This window comes from Aplidium turbinatum, chromosome 2, assembly GCF_918807975.1.
Source record: "Aplidium turbinatum chromosome 2, kaAplTurb1.1, whole genome shotgun sequence".
Taxonomy (NCBI): Eukaryota; Metazoa; Chordata; class Ascidiacea; order Aplousobranchia; family Polyclinidae; genus Aplidium; species Aplidium turbinatum.
The window spans coordinates 22,981,358-22,999,201 of NC_137473.1; the positions used below are offsets into that span (position 1 = coordinate 22,981,358).

General features: G+C 38.9%; 1 protein-coding gene across 2 annotated transcripts in view; it reads left to right on the forward strand.

Annotated features, from left to right (window-relative positions):
- The window catches only part of LOC145765040 (gamma-tubulin complex component 6-like), a 36,354-nt gene extending 21,452 nt beyond the window's left edge, over positions 1-14,902 (forward strand). For both annotated transcript variants that reach the window (XM_082576777.1, XM_082576778.1), the window contains 11 exons: positions 1,381-1,505; positions 7,857-7,944; positions 8,388-8,519; positions 8,944-9,145; positions 9,514-9,637; positions 10,280-10,436; positions 11,675-11,845; positions 12,511-12,626; positions 13,032-13,141; positions 13,567-13,733; positions 14,497-14,902. In XM_082576777.1, the coding sequence (XP_082432903.1) occupies positions 1,381-1,505; positions 7,857-7,944; positions 8,388-8,519; positions 8,944-9,145; positions 9,514-9,637; positions 10,280-10,436; positions 11,675-11,845; positions 12,511-12,626; positions 13,032-13,141; positions 13,567-13,733; positions 14,497-14,585 (1,481 nt within the window). In that variant the 3' untranslated portion in view covers positions 14,586-14,902. The remainder of the gene's footprint in view (positions 1-1,380; positions 1,506-7,856; positions 7,945-8,387; positions 8,520-8,943; positions 9,146-9,513; positions 9,638-10,279; positions 10,437-11,674; positions 11,846-12,510; positions 12,627-13,031; positions 13,142-13,566; positions 13,734-14,496) is intronic.
- The last annotated feature ends 2,942 nt before the right edge of the window (positions 14,903-17,844 follow it).

The window sequence follows — 17,844 nt, forward strand, 5'->3', positions numbered from 1 at the left end:
CCCGCAAAACAGCAGCTGATCGCATGGCTTTCTCATACGGTATGGAAATTTCAAAGTAGAAGGTAGAGTAATTTACGCTGCTGGAATAGTCACGTAACTATTCACTGCAATATTAAGTAAACCAGCTAAATTAGACGCGCAATTTTCAATGAGGTCTTCCCGCTGTGAGATCAATTATGATTCAACAGAACGCATTGTTTTTTTCAAGATGTGTGAGAATTAAATCGAAAACCGATAAAAGAAAAGGTGTTTAACTTGGTCGCAGATATTGCTTGCATTAACAACGTCTCTTACCGCTATTATCACCTAACTAACCTGACCTCATTGTTTTATGCAGCCGCTAAGGTTTGACATCGACTTCCACGATCATGGAATGTTACGTAATTAGAACAATTATATCCTACACGCAAAAATAAAAAAATCGATTTCTTAAAGCAGCTCTTTCTGTTTTGTCTTGTGAGCTTTGCATATTGCTCAACAAGTGCATAAAGTTTAAAATTGATAGAAATCATTAGATTTAAAAATTAAGTTTGAGTCACTGCAAATAATCGTATTCAAAACTTTTAATTCCACCGACGCCATTGCACACTCCGTAATCTACGTTGGCAATGATTTTGCCGCAGCAAAAATGTGTTCATTTTGAAAACTGCCGAGCTTGTCCCGTGTATAAGTTGAACCTGTCTTTTTAAGATGAAAATCACTTGTGAACATCTCGACCTATACTCGAGTATATACGGTATTCGATAACAGACTATAAAGACTTTAGATAAAAAACATACGGTAAGAGAAAACACTTCGCCGTTGTTAACGCTTTGAAGGTAAGTAATTAGCAAAACGAAGCTAATAAAACTCATAGCGGGTTTCCACTCTGCTTGAGATCATGATTTTTTTGCGTTTTATTTCGTAATATATAACTTCACTGTCTTGATCGTTATTCACTCCCACGAAAAGGAAATGAATCGGCTTGTTTTCCAACTGTTCCAATTATGAGCTAACATAATCAAAATTTTTACTAGACGTAGGCTACTGCATGCGTAAAACTAATCGTTTCAAGCAGCAGTTCTAATAAATTCGGCTTGCGACCTAGGTGTCAATATAAACAAGACAGTAAGCTTAATCAAAGACTATTTTAATTGAGCAAAATAGCGTTATGGTTATGACGTCATCACCTTTCTCGCCTCCCAAGGTTTTTTGAAAAGTCGGCGCCTATGCTGGCTATGCATATTAATTGTGACAATAACATTTGAAACGGAAGTGATCTGGCCGTCTTACCCTTCCCACGCTACTTCAGCACTTATGTTTCTTTTTTTATTTCTGGTTACGATTTAATGAATATTGCTTTTAACTTAAAAGTCATTAACTGACGTTGTTTCAACGTAGTTTCGATTGATCCTTCGTCCCAGCTGCTTCAGTCAGTTGACACCAGCAAGCGTCTCGGCCACAGCAGCGATTCTACAATGCAGCACATCCTGTATGGTCATGAATCCCAAACACCCGCAGTCCAGGTGTGTTAGTGACGTGTTTTCCGCATTGTTTGTTCAGTAGTTTTTACATACTATCTTGACCCTGTATAGTACTTATGCTGTAACTGATTGCAAAGTTTCATTGAACAATAGCTTTAGTTTCTTTCTCACCCTTCCTGACGTAAATTTTTAAATCGTGCTTTGCTTGAAGGTCGTTTTATCAGTGAAAGAGATCCTGTCATTTCGAACAGTCTTTTTTAAACTAAATCTTCGTTTCGTTTGAAAAAATAGTTTCGAACAGTCGTAGTAATTTTGGTAGCAGTGTGTAGTTTCTATGACAGACACTAATTTTATAAACTGTTCTTTGAAGAGCGCCAACTTTCTTTTAATTTAATTCATTTGTGAGATGATGCCACTCATCCAAAGGCCTTTGCCTTGCATCTTTAAATTTTGCGCGCAATAAACCAAACTACAAACTCTTCCCTCCGCCGATTTTAATTTATTTGATTAATTATGCCACATCAAAATAAAATGAAAAAAAAATGGTGCGTTTTTCAAGCTGCATAACTTGATCATCATTGCCATGTTTCACCATCTAAATCGCGCTCTAAATAATTCATTAATTTATTTTTTACTATTTGAGAACACAATCCAAACACAATTACGGCAGTGTGACGTGATGTTGACAGACAAAGAGAAACAGGTACCGATTGAGATATGCATCCAACAGTCTCGTTGGACATTTATAAGTTTTAACGTCATCTATAATTTAAATTTTTTCCCAAGCTTTTCGTCCTACCGGTCTGGTGGGGTCAGTAGACTGGTAGAGTAGGTACCCGTACACCAAAAATCATAACCACCGGTGTAACGGTCCAGGAGTTACTGCGGTCTGAAAGTTACCGTAATTTCTGGACCGCGTATACGCGGTCTGAAAGTTACTGCTAGTCCAGAAGTTACTGAAACAGGGTTTTCAGATTTAACGCTTGCAGCAGATTTGTATAAATGATTTCAACATTGGAAACATGTTGAACTTGAAGACTTATCCACCATTGCATCTTAACAACATGATTTACAGCAGAAACGTAATTGGGAATGAAGCGAAAATAAGATGAAAGTTAAAAGTTGAGTTTTGTACCAGAAATTTTTGCTGTATTGGAATGAAATTTGAATTTGTAACCTAACAATTTACGTAGGCTATCATTTCAACCTGATTTGTTTGTATTATACCATTTGAAGTTGTGTCCGTGCCTTACGTGCGTTGGCAAATAAATTTGCATGGGGAGATGATTGACTAGATGACCACTTAGCCTATAGTCTTTTGCTGTCATCCTGATTGTGCTATAATGCAAGCTACGATTCACAATGTAGTATTATGAGTGTTTTATTGACTCATTGTAGGCTCTATGGCTCTGTTGAAACAAATAATTTAATTGATCCTCGCTCCAAACATTTCAAAGTTTAAATCGTGGCTATACGTGAATCGGTGGCATTTAATAAGCCACAGGCCTTAATATATCGTGCAAAGTTTGCATTTGAAGGCTGACTTGTTAGCCGCTGGTCTTGAGTTGTAGTTGACGAACATAGTCTTTGACTATATTTTATGTAGGCCTATTTCATGAAAGTTAAAACCAAAGTTTTCTAGTGAATGAAGCACTGAGCCTATTTTTGGTCTGGTTTTTCATAACTATCGTTTTGAAGAAATATAAAGTAACTTAGGCTACATGTAAGCCAAGCGGTAGTCAAAACGCCATCAACCTTCAGTGAGTAGGCTATCACAGTCTCACACGCGGGGAAGGCTTTAGCTTTTACGAAAGTGTTGAACACTTTGAGATTCCAATGAATTTCTGTTGGACTCCCATTAGTGGCGTAGCTAGGGAATGTGCCGCCCGGGGCGGATTCAGATTTTGCCGCCCCTTCAAGAAAAAGCATGTGAAAATAAAAATTTTTTTAATTGACTTAAGGTGGAATTATTGTATGTTTTGAACCAGTAGCGTAGCCAGTAATTTTGAAAGGGAGGGTTTTAAGGGCCGGCGGGCTAAGCCCGACGACGTCCTCGCTAAAGACGACACCCAGCGGCGGGGAGTCTGGAGGGCCTCCCCCAGAAAATTTTGAAAAATTACTTTGGATTTGGTGCATTCTAAGAGCATTTTCAACAAAAATGTGGGTATAAATCCCCTAGTATAAATATTCCTGTAAAATGGTGCTGTCCGGTGGCATAGCAAAAGGATAAGATCATGTTTTCTTATGAATTTTTCGGTAACTTAATAAAGCTAAGTCTCTATGTTTTCTTGTTGCTAATTCCTGGCTGAGATATTTAAATGTTTGGTATTGGCAAAACTCGCTCTTTTAATGGAGTTTCGTTTAAAATTAGGCAAACTTTGTTTTAGAGACATAGAGACTGAAAGCATCATTCTCAATATCGTGACGTCACATGCGTGCCAAAGGGAGGGTTGTAACCCCCAAACCCCTCCTCCCCCTTGGCTACGCCACTGTTTTGAACGTTGCCATTCTGTTTGCTTTTATTTTCCGTGTACTTTTGCATTATCAACAAAAAAAACAAAACGTCCTGTCTGAAAGTGCCGCCCCCCAGACGTGCCGCTCGGGGCGGTCCGCCCCCCCTAGCTACGCCACTGACTCCCATCGAAAACACGTGGCACGAAACTTAAAGTCTAGAATTATGGTTTCGTGGTGAAAATGTTTATCCTTGGGATTCATCTCTCGCATACTTGCAGAGGGTTTAATATACTGACCAAGTGAAGTTTCAGTCCGTTTACAAGTTTTCCCAAAAGAATTTCGAAAAAGCACACTCACTTACAATAGCAGTAACTTTTGGACTGTTTCTGCGTCGTTGCAGTCTGGAAGTTACTGTCAGTCCAAATGTTACCAGCGGTGCCCGGCGTTTTCGCAATCGATAGAAAAGCGAAAATTGTTTTAACTAAGTGTAATGAATTCCTTGCTCTCAAACCAATGCAAGCTTTTCAATCAACATTACAAAATACTTATAATTATTAATCTGACCTTTTGAGAGGTTAAAAATTTAATTATTTTTCAAAACAAAATTAAATAAAATTTAACCCTATATGGACATTTGTGACAGATCTGCTACGTTTCAAATTATCGCAATTTATTTTACTGTTAAAGCATTCATAAGTTTTAATTTTGAAGAATTTGATTCTGTGGCATCTGACTATAGTGCTATTTCATTTTGGAAACACTGCGGTCTCGCTTCACTGATTTTTTCGAACACAAAGTTCTTTGAGTCAGGTTCATAGCAACAGCAGCTTAGCTTAGATGTTCTCTCGTAAAGTTTTGGATTTTCAGAACACCCAGGTGCGTTGGATTTTTTGTTTTATTTGAAAATAAGACTGTTGGAGTAGTTGATAACAAAATATTTCATAAATGATGTTTATATATGCTACAGTCATCATAAGTTCAAACGTAACAAATCTGTTGACTTCGTCCATCATGCAACTGTTTATTTTGACCTCAAAACTTTTGTTTTGTTAGATTTGTAATCAATAAAGTTTTATTTTCATAGGTGCAAAATGAATGCATGATCTTTTTATGGAAAAAATCGGTAAACAAGACCAGTTGGTGGAAAAAGAAAAGATGAATGTTTTGATATTTTGGAGTCTGACACTAAGAATGTTCCAGTAGTGGACCCTTCTACCTTTGTTGATGTGCCAGATGACAGCTTTAGTGATTCAGGTAAGTTTCATACAAATAAACACTATCAGTGAACACGTATAATGGCTGGCCTTCCATATAACCAAGCATTAACTCAGCTTTAGTGGACTTTGTCACAAAAGAAACTTACATGTACTGCAAAAAAATCCATTCCATGTTATAATGATAACCAGAGGCCCACACGGCGACGACAACTAAAAATATAAATCATCCCTCTCTACTATCAAACTGATGTGTTCGATATATACTCTGATGGTAAAAAGGACTCTCCACCATGCTCTCTTGAGCCACATTGAGTTTTGTATTTGTTTGAGAATGTCTCACTTATTTCTCAGTCCCACAATAGGTAATGTTTGTACAATCCATAATCGCATATGTATGTCAAATTCATAAATGGAAAATAATAGTGATTCTTGTCATTTACTTTTATACTGCAGCTTTGTAGTATTTTTCCTTACTCTTTTACAACTTGTTATTTTTAGATGAAGGCATAATGGAATCCATCAATCCACCAACAAGGACAACCAAACCACCCTGTTTAATTTGAAGCTGTGTAAGAAAAATTCCTTCCATGAGAAACACCCCTTCGATGACCACTGTGCGTGAACAAGCTGACCCACATTTCATCACCAGCCAATTACTTCAAACTGTTATATGATGAAGCTATTGTGGAGCAGTCCTATTTGTATTTGGTCCAGTTAGACCCTTCCAAACGTCTCGGAAAAACAGCTAAGAAGTTTGCATATATATTTACAAAAAAAGGGGATTATGCAAAATGTCTGGCTGGACAAGCTGCCTATACTTTTGTTAGAAGTGTGAAGAACACCTTTGCATAGACAAAACGAAACACTGTTTTGAAATTCCACAAAAAATGAACAATTTTGTGCTGTTTGAGTGAAAATAAACTAGTTGCTTGTTACTGTTTATTGTGTGCTTTTGTTGCTAGAGCGCCTGACGTTACAGATCTGCTACGTTTCAAAATTCTGTAGGTAGTGCGAATGTGCCTGACGTAACAGATTTGCTACGTTTGAAAAAAAATCGAAAAGTACTCGAAAAGTACTCGAAAAAAGAAGAGAAAGTACTCGAAAAAAAAAAAATTAAAAATACAACATGTTTTGACTGGACTAAAATGTTTTCAAAAAATAGAAAAAAATTTTTTTTAACTAAACGATGAATTTGTCCATATAGGGATGAAATATTTGGCAACTCTTGTAACTTTTGGCATGCAGTAACTCTTGGACTGCTACACCGGTATCTCAGTCACAAAAATTCGTCTGCACACTAGACCAGTCTACATTGTACCCATACAGCTGCGAAGATCTCCCTTTTTATGATAAGGATACTTGCGTTCTTGGTTCAAATCTATAGTAGAATACTGATTATATCAGACAGGTAACCGGAACGTACACCGTACCGAAGTCTACTTTATGTTCGCCAGCACCTGAGATCCGTAACTTCGGACGACTTCTACCTTTTTTACTTCAAAGTTATTGTTAGACTCCAGGTTAGCCTAGCGAGCAAGAAAACAACTTTAACAATGTACTTAGGCCATAAACCGTCGAAAACTACAACACAATCTCACTTCTCGTGGTTGTAGCTAGCCCACTGTGAAGACTTGCAAGATCAACTTACCGGTTACCGAAACGGCAAGCAGAAAAGTTGAAATATTTCAACTCTGCCGTATATAAGATGAAACGAAAAAATCTGCCACTAGCCAGACTGGCCGCTTGAGTGAAATCTACTCTGGTCAACGTTTGCCGCTTTTGATGCTGCTCGCGTCAACTTGAAGCCGGTCTTACATTTTGCAAGCTGTTAAAGGGAATAATTGAAGCTGTTACAAATGTTGTGCATTTATGGGTGCTCACTGCTCACTCTTATATTGGCGGTTAACCCTTTCTATCAACAGACAGTTTTCAAAGTTTACAACTTTCTTCGATGTTGTCATTTTCGTACTGATAGAGTTATAATATGTCATTAATAAAAGACGTCATGGAAACATCAACAAATCTAAAGTGGCCATGGGCGGGACATGCAGCAAGAATGACAGACAGCAGATGGGCCAAAATAACCACAGAATGGACACCAAGATATGCAAGAAGAACTAGAGGGAGACCAAAAAGAAGATGGCGAGATGACATAGAAGAAAAGATTGGCACCACCTGGATGAGAACAGCGAAAACAGAATGGTGTGGAAACATATGTGGAGTCCATCCGCCAGCAGTGACATGACTGGCTGATGATGATAGTCATAATTTGTCATATATGATACAAAACGTCTCTGCGTTTCACGAACTTTGCAACATATAAAACTCGTTTTATTTTTTTCAGTGCACACAAGGCAGTGAGAATTTTAATAAAAAATTTAAAAAAATGAAGGAAAACGTTAGTGTGACAAATGATAAAACTGACAAGCTTCCATTCACGAGTTCAAGTAGAGAAACTTTCTCTTAGAAAAATGTCTCTTAAGAAACTTCCTACTGTGTGATTGAAAGAAACCTACGATTTAGCATTGCTCTCTGGTGACGCAAGTAATTGACTGCTATTATAACCAGTTTACTGTGAGTGCACGTCTCCTGTAGCGCAGCTCACGTTGTTTTTACATTAAATAAGGTGAACACAGTTGACAGAGATAATGTATAGATGCAGGTGCGACCAGCAGTGAAAGGGTGAGTTACAATGAGCCTTTTTTGTTTCGTATTTTTACAGAAGGAAGCCAGCGATATCGTTCCTGATCGAAGCAATCATCCCAGTAGGTCACGCACTTGTATCACGACACTGTTGTACCCTCGCGATGGTGAGTCACATTCCAGTTGTTTGACTAATTCAATGAACTGTTATCAGTCGACTGCATAACCAAGTGAGAGAGCCCAGCGCAACGCTCGAATATTCTTTGCTCAAGAGCACGTGGTTGTGCCTTCGTCAAGACACTTAAGTGACAATGACAATCTGAAGCAATGACACGTAACTGAAGGTGGACACGAAGGTAGGCTTCTCGTCGTTTAAGTCTTTGACAATCAACCGCAAGCCAGGATGCGACAAAAGTTTATATCAACGCCACACTCCGCCATTGCACATCTCGGTGCATGGTTCGCTGATTATATATCCGAGTCAGGCTTCTGACTAGAAGGAAAGAGGTGTCTCAAAAATTAAATAAAAAAAAAACTTAAACACTTTTTTTAATTTTTGTCCTTGAAAGTTGATATGATACACGTTATTGCAAAGTTTATTTTATTACAGATAAAACCGACTTTTCTGACAATCCAAATACAATCCCAGAAGGTCCCCGCTTTAATCTCCATCTCCCCAAGATTGGGGCATATGATGATGAAGTGAATTTTTTTAAAAAAGCTTTTAAATCGGAAAGAAGAGGTAGCGTGACAGTTCTTTTTCCAACCAAAAGTAGTTATATAGAATATTAGAAATCTCACTCACCTTCTGACCATTACTAGAATGCGTACACGAAGATAGACTTTCTTATTACTCCATTCAGTTTGTACAAGCGTCTGCTTTTCTGCGGACACGCGCAAATAATGCCAATATTTTGTGATTATTATCTGGTCAAATTGACTCTTGTAACTAAACGTTTAATCACTGAACTTTTTCTTCGGCATTATGGCGAAAGAAACTGACCACCCTGTGCAACCGACGATATGTTTCCCAGAAAATGCTTAGCAATAAACAACAAAGTTCAATGCCACAAATCTTATTGTGAACGGTGCCAAGTCGACTAGCTGTAACCCTCACGCTTTCATTTTGCCTGCCGTCTTATCTAGTAATATTTCATGTTTTTTAGACGTAAATGAATCCCTCAAGTTTGTTGATTTGTTGAATTTTGTGAACGACACTGACGTGAGCGATGATGAAGCACAATATGACGTCGCGAGTTTGTTGTCGGGCGATGACGCCGCTACGTCAATCGATCTTCACACTCTACCCATTTTGTTGCGAAACTCTGTCATTCAACCAATCAAACAACAATCTTCGTTGGTCAATAGGCGAGTGTAGTTATGGAATGTTGCAGCTTCAAGTATCGATACTTCTAAAACGATTAAACTGTTCTTTGGAATGTATTATGTTCATCTGTATATCACTATCTTCTTTGTTAGCTTATGAATATACTGCTTTGGTTTATTTTGTTGTCCGCTTTATAAATATTCGTTTGAAACTCTGATCGACGCTACTCATAATACGTCGCTATACGCCCTGATGTACAATTTTAACCGTTGTTGTCATTTTGATGACTACAATTTGATCAGCCACTCCGTCCCTGCGTCGCAGTTTCTCATTAATTCACATGATCTCTTTGTATCCGACAATAATGCTGTTGCAACAACGTTTATTTATGTTCCATTTCATGTTTCAGATGCGCGATTCGCTATTTTATGGATGATCTCGATTTGCCACGTCACTTCGAGGCATTACGTCACTTCTTTTTGTTGGAAGATGGAGAGTTTGCTCGGACGCTGAGCGACGATTTATTCGAAATGGTTCGTTGTGCGGACAACTTGTATCCGCTGTGACTCTCATACCGACGCTGCGTCAGATTCTTTGTTTCGTTCAATAGCGGTTGGCACTGGGCGCTCAGGAGTCGAAGTTGATGCAGAAACATAACCGGGTGTCGAAGGCAGCTGTGAGACCGACGTTTGTGACGTTGTTGGCTCGATGCTTACCGAGAGCAGACAGCTGTCTCGGTAGGATACGCTTGAAGGTTGACGCAGTGATCGACTTCATTTAAATTTCATCTTGAGTCTTAAATCTAATCATCAGGTTGGGGACCTGATCGATTGTTAAAATGAAGCGGGATTATGTCAGAAAATAATTTTAAGCTTCAATGTCGTCGTATCCATGGTAACGTTCGATAATTGAACATTTGCATTAGGTGGACTGGAAGGCAAGAAAGTTTCCTTTTCCATGTTGTCTGTCTTATCTTTTAAATGTTTTGTGAAACACACAGCCGCGCGCTCAAACATCACAACCGCACTCTTTCAAGTGTCGTGCTCTACAGTCCTAGACAGCAAATCAACATTGATTCAACGTCTGACGTTGAATCAATGTAAAAAAACCAGTTGATTTGCTGTCTGGAGCGTTAAGCAGCCAACCTATTCAATAAAGCTTTTGCGCATCAACAGGTGCACAGTGATCGTCGTCCAGTTGAGCTTTTCAACCCGGTTTGTTTGGATTCAATTCTTGCTCATTCAATCCAATCATCTACACGAAGATCCTCACCATTAGCTACTTACCTCTCCTTCCAAGTGAAGTTTCTTCCACTAGCTTTCAATCCAACAGGTAATTGACTTGAGTTGATGGTATACATGCAAAAGTACCCTATGAAAGTATCATTTACAAAAAACTACATTGAAACAAATTTCAAACGTTTTCGACATCACATAATGACCTCTTCGGGAATAGCATACTGTAATTTTATGCACATCGGCTCACTTATGTAGATAAAATTACTGTATGTTATTCCTGAAAAGGACATGATGTGATGTAGAAAACGTTCGAAATTTGTTTCAATGTACTTTTCTTTAGATGTTACTATGATAAATTTCAGTATGTTAAACGATTACGTTACCCGGTTTCGTATGCCTATGATTCTACAAGACAAACTCTCTATTAAAGCTCTACTCTGTGAAAGTAGATGGAAAGAACTTGACTGGTTGCCACATCTGATGTGGTTCCATTACTCCTCTGTCAAACCATCTGTCTGTCAAGCACTCGTTCAATCACTGTTGAAGGCTCACGTTTGAAACCACTACGATAAAACGAATAATTGTAACAAACCGACCTTAATTGCAAAACGCAATAGTTTGAGAGGCCTATTCATACCACGTTTTCTTAGATAAATTATCGGATTACCAAAAACGTGTCTTTAGCTGCAACTGTAAGTCAAAAAGAAACCAAACCATGACAGCACGAAAAAGTTAGAAGAATTGCACTTGAAGTTTCCATGCGGCCCACAACTACTTCATACAAGTAAAATTATGACGAATGGTTCACGGATCACTAAATTGCTAAAAAGACTCACAGTCAGGCCGCGTGCCTCAGTTTGGCAGCCCTTAGCATTGTTCGTGTTTTTGTGTGGCGGCACAAAAAGAAAGATCGCGTACTCGATACCTTCCGGGAGCACGCTGCAACGTTTTGGGACGACATTATTGGAAATCACGGCTGCAAATACTACTTTCATTGAAAAGTGTGGAAAATAAACCAACAGTTTCATTGTGTTCATGTAACCAACATTCTGCGTGGTTGCCCTACCTTGTAGTTATATGGCTGAAGCAGAAAGAACGAAAGTCGTTAAAAGTAAAACGCGGCCGGACAAGACTCACTAATGGCAAAATGTGCCTCATGCCCAGAAAACTTTTAGGCATCCTTGATCTAAACCTTTAATCACCAGGTGTTAACCCGGATACGACAACATCGCGGAGCTCCATTATGTTTAGTAGAATATTTCTTCGAAATTATTAAAATATTGAATAACTTGATAGTTTCGTCTTTTTCACTTAGTAAATTTGCGCTTTCAGACTTGCAAGTCTTGAATTGCCTTGAACTTCGCTACAAGGTCCAGTGGCCGATCAACGTGATAATCAGCGAGAGCTGCCACAACAAATACAACCTCATGCTCTCGTTTCTATTGCAACTGAAACTCGTCGCGTGGGCTCTGCAGGACATACGTGCTCGGTTGAATAGGATCGGTGAGTTGTGTAGTTCATTGGAAAGGTTTTTTCAATATCACTCAAGCGTGTGGAACCATATTGCGAACTATATTGGAACCATATTGCCATATTTACAGCATTTTGAAACATTTAATAACAACCTACCCAACCATGGTATTTTTCTGTTTGGTTGAGCAGATTATTGTGCTATCGCCCTGAGCTCAAGTAGAGACTGGAGAGATGCGATAGAGTTGTGAATCGCTTTTTGACATCTTCTTGTTGAAACTGACTTAATCTACAACAAGCTAATCAGCAAACCTGACTGCAGTTCACTTTTTTGCTTCCATTGTTCTTTGTAATGATTATATTATTGTAAATCATGTCATTAAATCATAATAAATGAATAAAAACATAAATATGTAAAACAGTACGTAATTACGTGTCTGTTGTTTTGTTTAAATGAATGGCATAATTTTATTTAAACGTGGCTTTATGATTAATTTATTTTATAATAAAGCTGAGGTCGACACAGTAATTCCTTTCAAGGAACTTGATAAATATCGTAGTGGGTGGAACTCTTTAATGAAGAAGTTTCTTGTCTAGTTGTTCACCACAGGAGCAATATGCAGTCTAGGCGTTACCATGCCAAATTTGGTTTAAACTAGAATCCCTTGTGTGATTACCTTCAACGGTTACTCTTTCAGCGTCAGACCGCTCTAATGTGTCACGCATGACGTCATCGGATGTGCGCAAAAGTCACATCTTTCGCCATGAGATGCAGAATTTTGTAAAAGTGATGCAAGGATACGTATCTTCCCAGGTGAGATAGCCCACACGGGTTGGAGATAAACCTCTATCTGCCGCCGATCAAGCGGTAAGATTCAATTTACAAAATTAAATCTTTATTATTTAAATTAGAAAGTTTCGTCTGTCTTACGACAATGTGGTGACGAACATCGAGTAATCATTCGCCAAAACTACACCATGGGTTTTTGATGCATGGAAAACTTGTGACAACACTCGCTCGGTCAATGCTACAAAGCATTCACTATCATCACAACAAAGGAGTTGGGGAGAAGATCGGAACGCCTCCATCTTAACATTACAAAGCCTTTTCCTGCTATTAGTGTTCGTTATTTAACGTTGGTCATGAAATGATTTGTTGGTTCTTCCATATCAACGTCTATATCGGAAATGACGTTACGACGATGCCATTATAACGCAGGTGCTACATGTTTGTTGGCAAGAGTTCAACGACGATCTGAAGCACAATGTGACCACATTGGACCAACTCCATCTTTGCCATGCCGAGTACATCAACAAGTGCATCCTCAGGTGAGTCACAGATGCATGCTGTCTTGCCTGAAGCTGGGTGGCTACCACTTGGTTCGAATCAAAAACATTTCGTTTCGACACAATATTGCTTGCCTCGCTTTTTTCTGTGGAGAATGTTGTTTCAACCAACATAGTTGTTGCTACATCTTGCGTTGTGTCATTGTAAGCTTGTGTGGTTGACAAATAGTTTAAGCGAAACGGAGCCTATGGTAGTTTTCAAATGTACGAAGTAAAGGTCTTGAACAACGCCTGCAACGGAAGCCCTGGATTTGTGACCAGTTCATTGTTTTTAAAATGACCACCCGGATTGCCTTGTGTTGTCCACGATATCATTTTTTATTGCATGATTAACGTTAATTTAACGTGCTAAAGTTAGTTGCACGTTGATCGTAATAAAATTGCTAACTGTTTCTGTATCGACTCAGATGTCTTCTCACTCCAAAAGCGCAAAATGTAATGAATATAATCAGTGACGTACTCCGTTCGATCCTGAGGTTCCGCGTTCAACTTGCCACCCCTTCCTCGGCCAATTTCTCTCTCCTGCAACGCACTTACCACGAATTCTCGAGGTTGTCGAACTTCCTTTACAAAGGTGATTGCTTGAAACTAGTTTACAACAACCTGCTAATTATTCTTCAGTTTTAGATAATACAAATGTTAGGGATCACAATATATTAAGATACGCTTGGTATGGTTTTCAACCTTTATCCTCGGACTGCCAAAGCCTTTGAATGTTATTCCTGGCAGTTTCGCATACTTGTTGAAGCTGTGAATCACTGACACAGGCCGGTCACCGATATTGACAGAGTGAAGTTTCCGATAGTTGTTGAAGTGTTGTTGCCGGGAAATTATTTCATCCACTAAGGCGCCCCGGCATGGAGATTGAAGAGCGGTCCTTAACGTGCGTTGTTCAAGTGCACACCCCGAGACCCGAACCAGAGTCGCTTGATCTTGAGTCGGTGCTTAACCACTGAGCTAAATGGAACTGTTTGAAGTGATTCATGGAGATTAAAAATCCGCTAATCTTTATGGAATGAACCTTTGCTCATTAGTTACAGAACAAGAACATAATTATTGTAGACACGCAATGCCAATGATGCGCCAGTCTTGCCAATTAGAAGTGTGTAGTTAAATATTATGCACAGATCAGCGATCGATACGTCATCCCAAACAAGGGGTGCGGCAACAACCTAAACTACAAGTTTCAAGTTTGAGTTCTAAAAGATATAGCGTTTTTATCTTGTGAGACACGTTATGCTGTCACGTGGAGATGCTGTTCCAAGTTGTCACATCGGTGAACTTTGGTTGAGACAGTTTTCAGTTTTCGAAACTAAAGTATATATTTCACTTTTTAGTTGTTTCAAAGCTGGTGCAGCGAGGATACCAACCTCATCTTGAAGACTTCCTTATCCGGCTCAACTATAACGGATTCTACAAATCATGACCTCACCGCAATGGGGAAACAAAGGAAGTTGTCTGCTTTGTTATTTCAACGTGGAAGTGCAAAATCTTTGAATTAACCTAAAAGTAAATTTAACAAACATCCGCCGCTTTAGGGCGCTAATGTCTCCGGAATGCGTGAAACTTTCACCTTTAGCAGCGGCATGGGTGTCACGTGCAGTCGTTGAAATATTTTTCTGCTTTATGGAATAGCAGGTGCTATTGTGTGATTTCAATCCTTGTTTTGTTTGTATTGTAGATTTTAGTTTAGCTCATGTCACCTTTGACACAAGTCTATTTTAATACAAGAGTTTTATAAACATTTTACTGCCTTGTGGTGTTTGTGTTGAGCAAAATCGAGGAATGTGGTCCTGACGATTGCGCCGTGTCACTTCATCCGCCCCGATAACTCGGTTGGTCAGCGCGTGACTTCGTGAACGAAGAAGCTTCAAGATCAAGCGGCGCTGGTTCGACTTTCGGGGTGTGTGCTTGAGCAACGCACGTTAAGGACTGCTCTCCATTCAACGGCACCTAATGGATGGAATAATCCCCCGGCAACATTTCAACAATCGGAAACTTCACTCTGTCAATCTCGGTAACCGGCCATGCGTCAAAAGTATCTACAAGTATGTGGAACTACCAGGAATAACCTACCAAGGCTTTGTCAGTCCGAGTATAAAGATTCAAAACCAACCAACTTCTGCGCATCAATCATCCTAATTGTTTCCAATGTGTGCTGGGTCACGTGTTAAAGACTAGGATTCTATCATGCTAGCGTAGAAGGATTCATAAATTAAAATGATGGTATGGTCATTTTATAACCCAAAAAAATATGATGGAGGGAAGCGGGGATAAGTAACGCCATTTTTATTTAACGGAAGCTGATGACTATCATTGCAAATATCCAACTGAATCACAAGTTCGACTTGCTAAATTCACAAATATATAGGCTAGCAGGAATCCCAAAACCTGGCTCCGTAGCCTACACCTCTGATGAGTACCTAACTGAAGTCAACCGGTTTATAGTTGGCAAACTTTGCCTGGTCTGCAATTAAAAACTATTCTTCCTTGGGAATGTGGCTTGAATTTTACGTGACTCAACATTGTTCATCGCCGTTTCTGCTTCTCAAAAGAATCGTAACTTTGCTTTGGCTGTTTGAAACAAAAATGTTTCGCTGTGACGCCAAATCTTTTTTGGTTTCGTTTCGAATTCATTTTTTATCGATATTTTGTTTTGAAATAAAGACAATTTTGTTTTGTTGTTAAATCAAAAAAAACAAAACACACGAAAATTTTCGAACGCAGAAAAGCACCCTAAAATTAACGATAGCATTGCGCCATGCTTTTCAACGAATTGGTTGGTTGGATTCGGTTTTTGAATCTTTATCCTCGGACTGACAAAGCTTTGCTAGGTTATTCCTGGTAGTTTCGCGTAGGCTACTTGAGGCTTTTGACGCAGGGCCTGTTACCGAGATTGAAAAAGTGAAATTTTCCGATTGTTAAAGTGTTGCCGGGGAACTATTCCATTCACTAAGTGCCGCTGAATGGAGAGCAGTCCTGAAATGCGTTGCTCAAGGGCACACCCCGAGAGTCGAACCAGCGCCGCATGATCTTGACCCGGGCGCGTAATCACTGAGCTACCGGGGCAGTTACTAATTATTTAAGCTTACCGTACAAGTGGTTGAAATAACTAGCTGTGTGGTCTTCGGCTTAGTTTTGGAACGTCTGAGATCGATTTCAGGTCAAGGCATGCCGTACCGAAGACTTTAAAAATGGCACCGATTCCGTTCTTAATGAGGATAAGTCGGATAAAAATGTGATCACATCCTAAATAGGCTACGATACAAAATTTAAAATGAGCCTTGTCGCTGAAAGACAGCAGTTGTAGAGCGACAATGAATGAACCATAGCATTATTACTTAGTGGTTGAAACAAAGCAAAGGTTCGTTTCCATACATCATTCCATTGTCTTGATTTTGTTTTGGATTTTTTCTTTTTTAGAAGAATTTACAAAAACAATTTTGGCTTGCACAATTCTTGGCCTTTCGGAGAAAAAACAAATTTCAAATGTTAAATTAATTAATTGTTTATTTCAGACCATACGATTCATATGACATAAGTTAAACATGCGAAACGAAAATCATAAATTCGAAATGAAATATCGTGCTCATTTTGATCAAACAAACAACCAGTAAAAGATCAATATGTTATCAAACAATCGCTGTTGATATATTTGTGCCATGGCAGCCATCAGAGCTACTGAGCTAGGTATAGGCTAATAGCATGTCTTGTCTTATTGTAATAAAGAAGGTATTTCGATTTACGATACTATACAGTCGAACCGCATCAGGGAAGCAGCGACACAGTTTGACAACGATTCGCAACTTCGAAAAAAATCAAAAACATATTGCCGAAATAATGCTAAAAATTGAATGACGCTGTTTACCAGGCATTTAGAACATGATAAGCGTTCTTCTGGTGCAAACTAAGCTGAACTATCACGAAATGTATAAGTATAAATAATCGAAATGTATAAATAATCTACTTTTATTCCGACGTTTCGTCAATCAGACACGATTGACTTCTTCAGGGGCTAGGTCAGGTAGTGACTACCTGTCTAGCATGGAAAAATACAGAACCATGTTGCTGCAACGTGGTCCTGACAATAGTTGTTTTACGCACAGCAAGAGCGACTGTCTCGGACGACAATTGTTGTCATACGCACTTAACAGGTAAGTGATTAATCGGAAAATACGTAGCAAACGACTTTTGCAATTAATAATGAGGTCATTACAAAGTAAACTACATAATCTAACACACGCAATATACGGTAGTCTATTCTGTAGACCATAAAGACTTGCAGAAATACAGCAAATGTCATCTGTATCATCCATAGGCTACACACGGCAAACAAAAAAGGACTTGACATCACCATGTTTGACAGAAGACTGTGAGTAATCAACACTCTTTGAATTAGCTTCTTGATTAGCGATATTTCTTGGTTTGTGGTAAAAATAGAACAGTAAGTTAGTTTAGAAGTTATCGCTCTCAGTTTGTTCGGTAATTCCTGATTCAAATGAACATAATTAAGCTCTGTAGAGAAAAAGAAATCTCCGCTTGGTGTTAGCAACGAATCAATCTTTGGAGTCTGTATTTATTGCTGCATAAAGTTTCCGATGCAAGCCTTAAGAAAAGTGAAATAATGTAGACTACGTGGTCATTGGTGGTGAGAAAATCAGACACAGACAACACGGCAGTGACAA